The sequence below is a fragment of the Lathamus discolor genome, chromosome 10 (genome assembly GCF_037157495.1).
Source record: "Lathamus discolor isolate bLatDis1 chromosome 10, bLatDis1.hap1, whole genome shotgun sequence".
Lineage (NCBI taxonomy): Eukaryota > Metazoa > Chordata > Aves > Psittaciformes > Psittacidae > Lathamus > Lathamus discolor.
In genome coordinates, this window is record NC_088893.1 from 13,646,056 (window position 1) to 13,659,297 (window position 13,242).

The 13,242-nt window shown below is 42.5% G+C and overlaps 1 protein-coding gene across 11 annotated transcripts in view; it reads right to left on the reverse strand.

Annotated features, from left to right (window-relative positions):
• Positions 1 to 13,242, reverse strand: part of SGCD (sarcoglycan delta) — a 396,287-nt gene that overhangs the window by 186,942 nt on the left and 196,103 nt on the right. For 9 of the 11 annotated variants that reach the window (XM_065691107.1, XM_065691103.1, XM_065691099.1 and 6 more), the window contains one exon: positions 5,593 to 5,778. In XM_065691107.1, the coding sequence (XP_065547179.1) occupies positions 5,593 to 5,778 (186 nt within the window). The remainder of the gene's footprint in view (positions 1 to 5,592; positions 5,779 to 13,242) is intronic. The other 2 variants (XM_065691108.1, XM_065691106.1) reach the window with 1 other exon arrangement.

Below are 13,242 nucleotides of genomic sequence, written 5' to 3' on the forward strand. Positions count from 1 at the left end.
TTATATCAGGAGATACAGTCCACATGAATGAGGAAAGAAGGGAAATACACAAAGCCCTTGGGTCATGCAGGCAGCCTCAAAACAATTACTTGTTTTAGAACAAGAACAGCATGAATTAGGATGGAAAAGTGCACAATTTTATATGCGCGTGTGTGAGAGGAAGAGAGGAACAAAACCCTTCCACTCTTTCCTCAGTAAGGATACAGTAATTCTAATTCTAACTCTAAAGAATTTTAGGTGACGGGTTACAGGTGCACTACAAAGCAGAAGCTGAAAAGCACTTCACATTTCTTTCCCATGTTCGCCTTACCATTGCACCTAAAGAGACCCCAGAGAAATCATGAAGAGGGAATTTAAACTGCACAGTCAGTTTATTCTGGGGCAATTTTTAATTAAAAAAAATAAAACCAAAACAAAGTCTATTCCTTTAAATCATTATTAAAAGAATCCTGCCTGTTACGGTAATGAGTTTTCCTAACTCTAATCCATCTTTACGGCTGTGTTATTACCCTACTGTTTTCCTGTAATTGAAATGTGGCAGGTAGTTTACACACAAGAGGGAGTAATTGTATTGGAAATAACTGTTCATAACCAAATTTTTAAAGCTCATTTTTCTTATCAACTTTTAATAAAGAAAGCAAGATAATACTGATATTTAGCGTTTGTGCCACCTACAGCAGCACTTTGTCTCTCTAAACAGGTAACATCTCATTCAATGATTCTAAACCATAACCCTTCAGTTACAAATGCAGCTTGCAGCAAAAAAGGAAAAATCTGAGCAGCAGCAGTCATTTGTTCCTGTTCAATTAAAACAGTAAAAAAATGACTGAACCTCATGCTAAAAGATGCAAACCTTCAATAAACCTGGCACGGTCCTGGAAGGAGAACACAAGAGTTTGTGTTTGCTGTGGTTATGGAGCACCCTAACCTCAGCCTGATCAGGCCAGGAGGGAAAGCTCCCCCTCTCTTTGCATTCTAATGAAGATGGGATGAGGCAGGTCGTTGTCTGCCTGTTTCTACATTGCATTTCCTTGGAAGTGCATGTACAGATAGCACAATGCTGCAGAATGTTTTCCTTACAAAGCCTATGCTGGTGCCTTTGCTTTGGGAGATTCTTAGAAGACAGTTCACCAGGCATTTCAAACCTTGCAAACTGATTAGGGGAAAAGTATTCTTTTCCATGTATTAATGTTTAGAGTTTAGCAGAAACTGCCAATACATAGGACAACAGGATGCCACATGCAAACAGCTTCTGTCCCAAAAAGCCTACAATCCAAGGCATGAAAACTGGCAGCTATGGATAGAAACACCAGGGAAGGGCAAAAGAAAAGCAAAGGGTCCTCAGTGCTTTGATGGGCAGACAAGTAGGTGGGTGTTTGCTATTTAAATGCAGCCACAACAGTTCTTGTCTGTCCTGCTTAGAGCTCTTCCTGCTGCCTTACAGACCAAAAAAAGGGTACTAATGGATAATGCTTTAGACTCCTAACACTCTTTAAAATACCAGGCACTGTACGCTACCCTTGTGGAAAGAGGTCAATGCACTGCCACTGCCATTATCCAAGTCTTCTAAGCCTTGTACTGTTTAAAATAAGGACATTGGTTTGCTCTGTTTATGTAAGCACATCTTTTGTTGTAATATTCAGAAATTAATAGAACAGGAAGCTTTTAAAAAGTGGTTTAAGATTACTAGTAATAGCTGAAATAGAGATCCCTAGCACATCACAGACATACAGCAGAGAAAATGTATGTACTTATATGCACAGTCACGAGCAATCCTACTGCTAAAGAACTACATCACTGGATGCTAATGCATGTGGACCATAAAAAGGAAGGTTGTTAAGAGCTCTGGTTGCAGCCTTGTAATTAGATTGGCATATACAAACCCTCGCAGGGCTCTGCCTGTCTCAGCTGAGCGCTGTGCAGCTTGAAGTTGAGCATTCCATAGCTTGAGGTTGAGCCCTGTGACAGGAGGATACAGCCCAAGCCTGTGCTGGACCTTCAGACAGAGCCAAATACACAGCCCACAGGCACTAGTGTTTTCTACCCAAACCCACTATGTGCAAACCACATACTTCTAACCAGGTTTGTTCAAGATCTGAATGAAGCAGAGTTCCCTCTACCTATATATCATTAGAAAGCTGAGAGCTGGATGGTGGTTTCTACCTCAATTAGGTTAGGCCACCTTCAGGGTGCATTTGGGTTTCAACCGAAATTGGTGGCTTTGGTCCATATTCATTCTGTGGTTTGGTGCAAAAATCGAAGTAAGGTTAAGAGGTAGCAACCTTCACAGAGCTGCCCACAGTCCCAGAGCAGCATAGCCCTGATGTGAATGAACGGGATAAATGGACCTGGCTATGCAAACCAGCTGTGGGACAGGCAAATGATATTTGAGGCCCCTTCCAGACCTGTTTTCCATACAGTCTGTGCCTGACAAAGGCATTTAAAACAAATTGAGGATCAAAAACTACATCAGAAGTGAATGTGCCAGAGGATATACTAGAGAGTCACCCATTTGCTCCAAGCAAATGCAACACAGCTTTGAAAGCCCCATGTAAAAAGCAACAGCCACACATAAATCTGTTTAAGCCTTAAACATTCAGATAAAAGCAAACCCTAGAATATATTAGTGATGCTTTGCCTACTAAAAACCACTGTTTGGCAGTTTATGGTTTGATTTTGAAGGATTTGTCTCCTGGTACACGAGGCAGAGGGGAGAGAAAGGGAGGTCAGGGCTTGATGTGGAAGTGGAGTATATGGATACTGCTATAAAGTGCATGAGAAGGTGGTTTTGTTTTGCTTCATCTCCTCCTCCCTTCTCCACTCCCCATTATCAGCATTTACAACACGCCTGAGTTTTTCTTGAGCAAGTTTGCTGTGCTCATTAAAATACTGTGAGCACTTATTGGCTATAATGAGCACTCATTAAATTCTGGTAAGTGCCAGGATTGTTGTGTGGAGTTGAACAGACCCAGGTTCTGGGAGGAGAGCTCAGGGTAGGAAGATACTGGAAATAGTACGTTTCCCACAGGAACAGAAATACAAACTCTCCCCTCCTTTTTTGCTCTGCAAGCACTGGGGTAACTCAGACCTGTTAAGCAACAGCTATTGCTTACTGACTACTTGAATCATTCTCCTGCCCCAGAAGGACTCTCAGCTCCTCTTATCAGAACAGGAACAAATTAAAGATTTTTTTCCATATTTGCATCTCCCCATTTGAGAACTTCCCTACATTTGTTATTTAGAGATAAAAGTCTGCCTCTGAAAGTTCACTTAACACAGTGGTTTTCCCAGCCTCAGGGAACAGTGCAGGAGGGATTGCAGAGCAGGATCCGAAGAGCTAGTGAGGCTGCAGGAGCAGCAGGAGACAAATGGGTGCATAGTGGGGCAAGGATCACATTTTACATGCCTCTTTCTTATCTGTCTCCAATTGGCTGTGTCAGAGACACACCCTGACTAGTGTGGCCATGCCTATAACCATAAAGCAGTTCCCACTGCAGGATTCAGTGCTACCATCTGTGTTTTTATCACTAATTGCTGTTCATCACCTACTAACTTTAGAACATATGAATTAACTAAACACATACACAAATACACTTTACCCTGGACTAATCCCTAGTGAATCAGAGGGCAAATGACTGTTTAAGGAAACAGAATCAGACAAGAGCTGGAAGATCAATACATCCCACCAAAAGCCAGTGTATATCCTAGTGGGATGGAGAGAGCTGCTGGAAGGGGGAGGTTTCTATACATATCTCTAAGATGTATCACGGACATATCTCTACCTTTCTGCAGATGGCCTGAAAAATGCAATGCATCAGGAGAAAGCAGTGAGGGAGAAAGGAACAGAGAAGTTCACCTGCCTTCCCAAGCAGTTTGTGGAGAGTTCACTGACCACCATCACCAAACAGCATAAAGCATAGGACCAACATAATCAAAGTTATGTTATTCTAAACAAATAAAGTTACATTTCTGAAAGGTGAGAATCTGAAATCCCGTTACTTTGTGCTTGGGCACTGCCTGTATAATGAACATATGACAGTCTTCTATCACCTTAGAAATATCTATTTTTTTTTAACGACATTTATCTAAAGACCAAAATGTGTATCAAAATGGCACCAATTTCATAAGATTAAGTACCTGGTCTGGTTAAGCATTAATTGCTTACCAGTTTGGCTCACTCTTTACCCACTCACAGGAGCTTTTTGTGGATTACTGCTTTGTAATTGCTTGCTCCCTAAGTACACAGGCACTGCAATCTTTTGCACACCTTGACAGCATCCTGGTTAGAGAAAATGAACGCTACAGTTCCCCTGACACAGCACTTTGTCTGCTGGATACAGTAAGTCAGAGACTGTTTACTCAACTTCTCATGGCCCATTAATGACATAATATTGGACACAGCTGTTCAGGACTTCACAAGACCAAAGCAGAGAAAGAAATGCCGGGAGACTTCAAACACGCTGCTCACATCAGTGCCTGGCAGGGAAAGCCCTTGAAAGTGGTCTAGGGGAATTTAGCCTTACAGCTCTCTCATGAAGTAAATCCAGGATTAAAGCCTCGAACTCAGTTTCTCCTGAAGAGTCAAATTATCTTAAAATAACTCCATCTGACCAAGGGGACAGTGACTGCTTTGAAGAAGAGGGGAGCAATCATTTAATTTTCATTCTGCCTGGACAAATTACCTACTGAAAAACCAGGGCCTGCAATATATAAAGGCTCACTGGCTCTGGAATTGGGGTGAGCCTGGTTCATCATGTTCTGACTTCCAGTGTGTTTGAGCAGGAGGGGTGAAGCTCACACTGTAAAAAGACAATTCAAGGTTAAGGCACCCCTTAAGATCTCAAAAAGAGTTTGAACAGAGGTCAAGTGATGCACAGAGCACTCTGGGCCCCGAAGGCACAATCTGGCCCAATGCAGTCTACCTCCCAGTACAGCTGCCCAGCATTTTTCTAGGGACTTTTGGAAGGCTAAACCTGGCCAGTGAATCTGTACACCAAGGGAATGCTGTTGGCAGGACTGATGTGCACCAACCATCTTGCACTGATGTGCACAATGAGGACAAAGATATGCTTCTCCTAAGTACTGCACCCAGAAAGCCACCCTAGAAATGCTATTTTTCTTCATGGAGCTTCTGGAGCCATGCCATTATGGAAAAATAAAACACAAATTTTCCTTAAGAAAAAGGCAAATCAAGGTTCCCAACTTCCCAGTCATGGACAAAAGCAGAAAAAAATCTAAAAGAAAGGCTTGAATGCATTCCCACACCCCAGTTCAAAATAACCTCTTTCATAAATCTTAGAACACTATATAACTGAAAATTAGGGGAGGGTGGCGCATATTGTTTACATATATATATGCATATATACAGCAGGTAGGAGGAACATGATTCGCAACACTGAGCTGATTCCTCAGTTTGGCAATACTGTAGACATCACCAGCAGAAAAAGAGGATCACTGGGTGAATCTGTAGTAACAGCTATCCACGGCAACTAACACACCCCCTTATCAAGGCTCTATCTGAAGTCCTGCTCAGAGGAAAGACCACCACCCTCCCTCATCCTCCCCAGACCTTCCAGGGTAACCCCTACTTACAATTGTGAAGTTCATAACCTTCAGAATCCAGATGGTCATAGCAAGGTTCACCAGGATTAAAATCATTAGGAGCAGCACAAAGAAATAGAGGCACCTCTTCCTCCAGCCATAAATCCCCACTTTGTATACCTGGGGTCCTTCTGAGGTCTGCATGGTGCTCCGGTGCGCGTACTGTTCCTGAGGCATCTGAAACGATCATAAAGAAATAACCACATGTATTAAATGGCAAGAGAAGGGCAATGATAACTGTTTGTGTCTGTGTCTCTTAGAGGGTTTTGTTCTTTCTTTTTCAGAGTTTACCAGCTGGGCAGCATCTTTTTCCATATCTTGGTTCTGCATTGTTTTTCTTTCTGCTTACTGTATGCAGTTACTGTATGTGTTAAATGTGTGTGTATGTATATATATATGTATATGTATTTATACATGTAAGCATGCTGTCTAAAAGTATCCTGTGGAGAAACTCTTGAGTGACCCTGCTCATCACTGCAGGTTTTGCAATGCAGGCACCTGCAAGGAAGGATCCTGAGGGGAAGACTTTTGGTAAAAGCAGTTGAGTTCAGCAGTTTGTTTTGAAGTTGCACTATGACTTCTCAGAGGTTTTAATTTACTGCTTATGTATTTATTTCTATTATTATATATTACATATATTTATTATATTTATTTATTATTTATATTTAATATACATATGTGTATCTCAACTAAAATCATTCCTTCCAGCCAAAGCAAAAAGGCAAAATGCAAGTGTTTGCCTTTATTCTGTCTTTCTTAACGAAGTAAATTGGAAGCACAAGTTTTTCCAGCTGTTACATCCCTAACAAATGATTCCTGAATATCTGTGCTGGCTTAACCCTGGGCATGGCATCCTAGAAGAACACCAGGGGCCAAACTCATTGGAGGGAGGGAAGGAAGGAAGGAAGGAAAGGTGGTGTTGAAGAAATCAGTGCAGCAGCATCTCCAGGAAGAACTGCTTCACAGTCCCACATGGTGAGCTCTGTCCCCCTTCTACACTATGTAGTGTAGACTGCTCTGGGCAGTCGGGGATCCAGCTGCCCCCACTATGGATTGGAAGAGATGGGTGTTTTTAAACGGCATTGCAACCAGCTGAGACAGGGGTCTGGAATACAGATACTGCACAACGGCTGTGTGTGAACTTCTGCATGCACAGAGGGTTGTGACTGTGGAGTACACAAATTAAAGTATTGACGTTTTGGCCCTTCACATTCACAGTATGGAAAGCCACTTTCATGGGTTTCCCCCAGGCATCAGTTTCTTATGCTTTCAGACTTTTTTGACACACACAAACTGAGGATATGATACCATCTCTAATAACACGCAGTTTGCCGAATGATTTGCATTTATACTCTACACAGATAAGGAACCGCCAAACACATTTTTGCATTACTGATCCAACACCATAGACTGGCAATGACGTTTGTATGTAGTAAATTCCAAAATTCATCTACCAGAAGGAAACAATGCGAATTCCTCTCTGTGGGAGTGTGATCTGTGAGGGCACGATGAGACAATGGTAGAAATTAGATATTCAGTGATAGCAGCTTATATTTGTTTTCTACTAGTTTCCTGTTTTTTTCCTTACTTTTTTTGTTAATAGGGTCATCCTTCCAGCATCTAATAAAATTCAATGTGCAGTCAGCAGTGGTGCAAAGCCGACTGCAGGCTGATGCAAAGTAAGTTTCTTCATGGCATAATTTTTGTTCCAGTAGCATTGCACCAGGGATGAAGTTAACACTTTGCTGCTCCAATGTTGAAGCCCACACACTCAAGGCAAGGGCTGCCTGAAGAATCAGTTACCTTTTCTTTTTACCCTTCACTGCTTCAAAAGTTGCTAAGACCTGTGTTTTCTAGTGCTGCCTGGTGTTGTCACCTGCAGCATAAGCGATCAGCCACCTCTCCCTTCTTTTGCAAGGCTTCACCCAGGCTGAAACATGCGCTCGGGTACTAAATAAACCCATTCAGGCACTAAATTCTTTTGAGCTCACAGGCATTGACTCCTCTCCTGATATGAACCTCTAAAGCAAACTGACTTATAGCAGCCTATTCAGGAAGGCTGTGTTTAGCCCAATTAGACTCGTGTGCTCTCAGCCCCGCTCCCATTCCATGAGCAGCACTCCTCTGGAGGGTGGCGATGCCCATTTGCCTCATTCCCTAATGTCAGCAAACCCCCACACTCAAAACCCACAATAGTGGTCAAGAAGATTTTTAAAATAATAACAAATGAGATATTCCTATCATTTTCCTCTCAGGTTTCTGAAGCATTGCATTTTTAAGGATTTTACCCCTATATGCACTAGGTGTACAAAACACCAAGGAGAAAAGCAGGTCAGACTTGTGCAATCAGTGTGATGCTGCAAAGCAGCACCCACAAGAGAGGCCCTGAGCACCAGTGCTGCCCATCTGCAGGCTGAGCTTCCTCCTTTCAGACGATGCTGCTGCCTGTGATTGCTGAACTAAAACTAGAGCAAGGCGAGCCCCAGCAGCCCATCCACGCCTCCAAGCCTGCCTGCTTCTTCCAGCATTTTTAGCTGCTCTAAAAAAAGGATCTCACACCCCGCTCCCCAAACCCTGCCTTGTTTACAACCTCAGACTACCCCAACCCCAGCTAATGCTACGAGGATCTACAACGTCAACTGTGCAGAGAGTCATATCATGTCTGCATGATATGACAGGAGGAGCCAATGGCTCATGGCAAATAAGCGTGTTCTCTAATATGGGTTGGCTCAGCCAGTTTATCCAATGCGCATTAGAAGTACATCACCACAGAAAGGTTTGTCTGTATTAAAGAGCAGGTTTTGGTAGTGTAAGTGGGCTCTCCGTAAATCACTTCTGCTGTTCAGACCAGCTGGAGTATCTCTCTCTACTGTGAATCCACCCAAAACCAAGGCAGACATAGATTTTACCAAGGGGGATTAAAGCAAGTTGGTTACAATAAATCCAGCTCTGTCTGGAGCTGTATTTTTGCTCGCAGATGCCAAGATGGAAGGCTTTGCATCACAGAGCTCATCAGAGAGAGGAGCTGGGTCACCAACAAATACATGCACTTGGAGAAAAAAACAGGCCTTTTTACACAGCTACAACTACTCCGATCTGTGCAAAGGGAAAACTTAAACAATACATTACTGAGTTTCCACTACCTGGGGGAAATTATAAGCACAAGTACTGTACAGGCAAGGATTTTATTGCCTAATATTTTAACAGGGAATCCTGGAGAGCACATATTAAATGCAGCCTCTCCCTTGGAGAAAATGAATAAATTGCATTGCTAACCCTCTCAAATTGTGGAAGACATTTGACCAATGAAAAACAATATGAAATACCGAGCTCAAAATATCTCTTATTGCAAAACTTGTTTATTCTCTTGCTCTTTTTTTTTTTTCCCCCTTTCTTTTCTCTTTACTTGCAGTCTCTAGGATGGAGAAAATAGCATATCCAGCTGGGGCAAATGTTTGCAGATACTAAAGGAAATTACAGGAACAGAAAATAACCCAAAAGAGCAACTTGCGTTCACACAGCAGCCTCATTTTGATAATTTCTCTGGTCCTGATGAAATATTTAGCTCAAAGCTAAAGTACTACAACATGCATGATGAACATGACTTAGTAACATGGCATAACTTGATAACAAGAAAACACGGGAATTGTAGATAGCATGTTCTTTCTATAGAAACTTTCACACAGCTACATGTAAAGCTATGTATGATTTCTACACACCCTTTCCCTTCAAACTGTCGATACCAAAACGAAATGCTCTTGTCTGTAGTTCTCAAGGAAGGGAAGACAGAATGATGGACAGAGAGTGCTAAGGTACATTAAATAAATGAGTAGAATAAGAAGGCAACTCCACAAGGAGCCAGCTATATCCACTACCAATAATCTGCTCTGTGTGGGAGGGAAAAGTATGCTAGCCATAAATTACATTTTGGTAACTTCTCCTGACTCAAACATTAAAAAGAGCTAAGGCACCATAAAAGTACTGCTGTGAAAGGGCATCCAGCAGTTGCATGTATAAGGTAACCCCCCTTTTTCAATTACTGAGCTGAGGGGAAAAGCTGACAGTTGCTTAATAGAGCTTTATTTCTTCTTCTGTAATGAAAATATTAGGAACAAGTGCCTAATTTCAAAATAGTGTTGAAAACATAATAGTGAAATAAATACAGAAATTGGAAAGAAAAGCATTCCCTTCAAAAGGCAAATCTGAAAGTGTCTGCCTGACATGAGAGGGCTTAAAGACACACAGGCACAGCACTGGACCACCATGAGCACATGTACAGTCCCATTTACAGTACAAGAAATGCAATATGACAAATCCTCGCAGTTTAGCCACAGACAACATTACCATGACTACAAAAGTATAGCCTGGAACCCGGGTAATTCTCCAAGGGATTCTTGCTGCTGCAGAAAAAAAACGGGTAATAAGGTTTTGCACAAGAGCTGTACACTGAATCCTTATATATGAACACTGCAAACAAGGCCTGATACAAAATCCAGTCTGCTTAGAAAAGCTATTCATCCTTTCACTTTAGGGTACCTTAGAGATATGGTACGTAACAAGAAAGATTTATTTAGGTTTTTGTAAGACCACTGGAAGAGTCATGTCACTACGTCCTCTGATCCACACAGGCTGCTCTCAGAGTACTTCTGGCAAAGGAGCTTCTGCGCTTCCCTTCAGCAAAGCTGAAAGCAGGCTCAGCAGAAAGGCATCACAAATCAGAACTGGCACTGAGCTTCCAAAAATCACATCAGATGCCACAAGTTATGGCAAATCTTTATTGTATGCCTCTCCCCATTCCACGAAGTCCTTCTGCCCTGGCAGAAAGCTTCTGACTCAGGGCACACAACCCAGATCAATGACTCATCAGGCAGAATAAGTGATTTATATGCATACAGATGGATAAACACCTTCCCCTTGCAAACACCCAGAGCTATAACATCCCCTGGCCACACTGGCTTTGTAGGCTCAATGAAGACTATGAACAGGGTGAAGCATAACAAGAGTAATCAATAATGTTTCTGTGCCACAGGGCTGTCTTTGATCAGTGCTTAAATGATGTATGTTTAGTAATAGAACAGTTTTAAGCTGAAAGGGGATGCAGTATAGGAATGCAGCTTCTCTCTTTGAAGCCCACTTGAAATTTGCTGTTGAAAATGCCCTAGAGCTCATTGAAACTAGTCACTACAATGCAGACCAAAAGCCCTTAAGCCCTGTGCAGCCGACACAGCATCTCTCCTCCCTGCCTGCTTCCAAAAATGAAGAACGTCAAACCCCAGGCCAATCTGTAGCATAGTGATGGGAACACATTTCTATAGATGAGAGAGGGGTTCAAATTCTCTTGGGCCTTGGACTTGTATCTCCCACATCACTTTGTGTCTGTATCACTGACATTCTCTTCTCTTTTTCTGTGTTTTTTGAAACAGAAACCTTTTATTTTGGGATGAAATGTGGAAAAATAAACTAAAAAGCCTTCAGAGGTGCTCTCTGCCATATCACTGGAAGGCAATGTGCTAGCTGTAAATGCTTTGCAGATTCATCTTCTTTAATTTCTCTGTCTTTTAAGTGCACACTGTCCACCAGGTTCAAAAGCACAGACATTTCTGGAGCGTGACTGAAAACAAAATTTGGCATGAAGAAGAGTGTTTTGAGCCATCTACCAACAAGACTTTTTGCCTCTCTGCTCCCCACAAAACTCTCTCTAAAGCTTGACACCCTCAGGCCCCTTAATCCACCAGCATCATGACCCAAAATTGATTGATGGCCCTACACATGGGTCAGACCACAGCCTGGGTCTCCATAAAAGGATCAAGCTCTGGAAAACGACTTTTCTACTTGCAGCTTGACCAGCAAGTGCTGAGCAGTGGGGAACAGCCCGAAGGATGAAACACTTGCTGGGGTAGTTAAATATCACAGAACTTTTCTCCTGCACCATCTCAGCCATGAACCTGGGCTCTTCCCTCTCTGCTTGTCCCTCTGCTTCTGTCAATAGTTCCTATCCCTCCACATGGGGAGCAGCTCTTCCATGAGATGGGAAGACTATCATCACTTAATGCCCACTTCTTGGGTACCACTGCAATGTTATACAAGGCGAGAGAGACAAAAAGCGGAAGAAAACATCCATGCTAAGGAATGTTTTATTCTTTTCTGGCTAGTTTCTATCAGTGGGGTATGTCACATGCAGGGTTCTTCAAATATCTACCCTGATCCTGGCAAACACAGACATACCAGCAAGCTTTCCTTGGGCTGCACAGTCCATCGATTCATGCTCTGCCTGATCCACTAGGAAATACCTCTTTTCCTATCCCCACTTCTTGTATTTTGAAGAAGTTGGACTCACTCAGCACAGGCAGATGGAGAGACCTTGGGGATTCATCTCCTGGTAAAGCATCTCTAATCCAGATCCCGCAATGCTCCAGGCTAACCTGTACCTCTAACACCTTGAGAGCTCATGTAATTTCCCTGGTTGCCAGGGCTGGCAGCATTTAGACAATAAACATGCTTGAGCACAAGGGCACTGCAAAAGCCTCAGTTTATAAACCAGTATCTTCGAGCAGATGGATTGAATTGAAAGCTGACAATGGGACTTCTGCTCTGCTCCATCACTGCTATGCATTCAAGAAGCACTTACAGTAAAACTCTAAACATAGAGTTTACCAGAACAAAACAAAGTAACAGGCAGCTCTGTCACCTAAACCAAAAGCGGTATTTTATTATGATTCTGTGAGAGTCTGCGAGCAATGTGATGTTAGTATTGTTTCTCTTCTCAGAGAAGAATAGAAATGTGTCTGTTTTCTTATTTCTGAGAGTTTCTTCTAACTTTTAGAGTTTTTTCTTGATAGTTACTTTGTCTTGGTATTTTTCTTTTTCAGAATTAAGGAGAAAATGGAAAGTTAACAAGGAAGAAAATGTTTCTGCAGTGAGTTCTCTGATGTATCAAGCCACTCATCAAAAAATGTCTTTCATAAAATGCCCCACAATTTGTAGCAAAACTTTTACACTGCATGCAAACATCATATTGGCTTTGCTGCATTCACACACTGGTTCCTATGCACCGCTCAGATGATGTGATCATAAGCCTCTGTCCATCTGTGCCAAGTTTATAAATGCTCTTTCCCGCTGGAGTGTCTCAAAGCAGGATGAACAAATATAAGAATTACACTAAAATAGCCAGTAGCAGGTGTGACTGCAGGAGGCTGTGGGAACAGCAAGAGGGATATCATCAACTGAGCTCAAATCAGAAAGCAAGCTACAGGAGGTGACACTTTGCAGACTTCTGCCCCAACACGCTCTCACCCCACAGTACCACGAAAAGAGATACGGCTTGGAGGAATGTGCAAAGCAGGATCATAATATGGATTTATACGGCTGGAATCCAACCAGCATGGCACAAATTGAGAACTGTGGGCTTGAGCATGTGCCAGGATCCAGAGTAGAGTCTCTGCAGTGATCCTGCTCTCACAAGTTAAAACTTGTTCTGCTGCTACATCTTCCCTGCCCATCTTCCCTCCACATGATGTGCTTACTGTGCTTACCCATTTGTTTGCATGGACAAGCCTGCTTTCCAGTTTGCTCTTGGGATGGAGCAGGAGAAGGAATACACATATAATGGTGTGCTAATGGCTCTCTAACCTGTATGGCTCC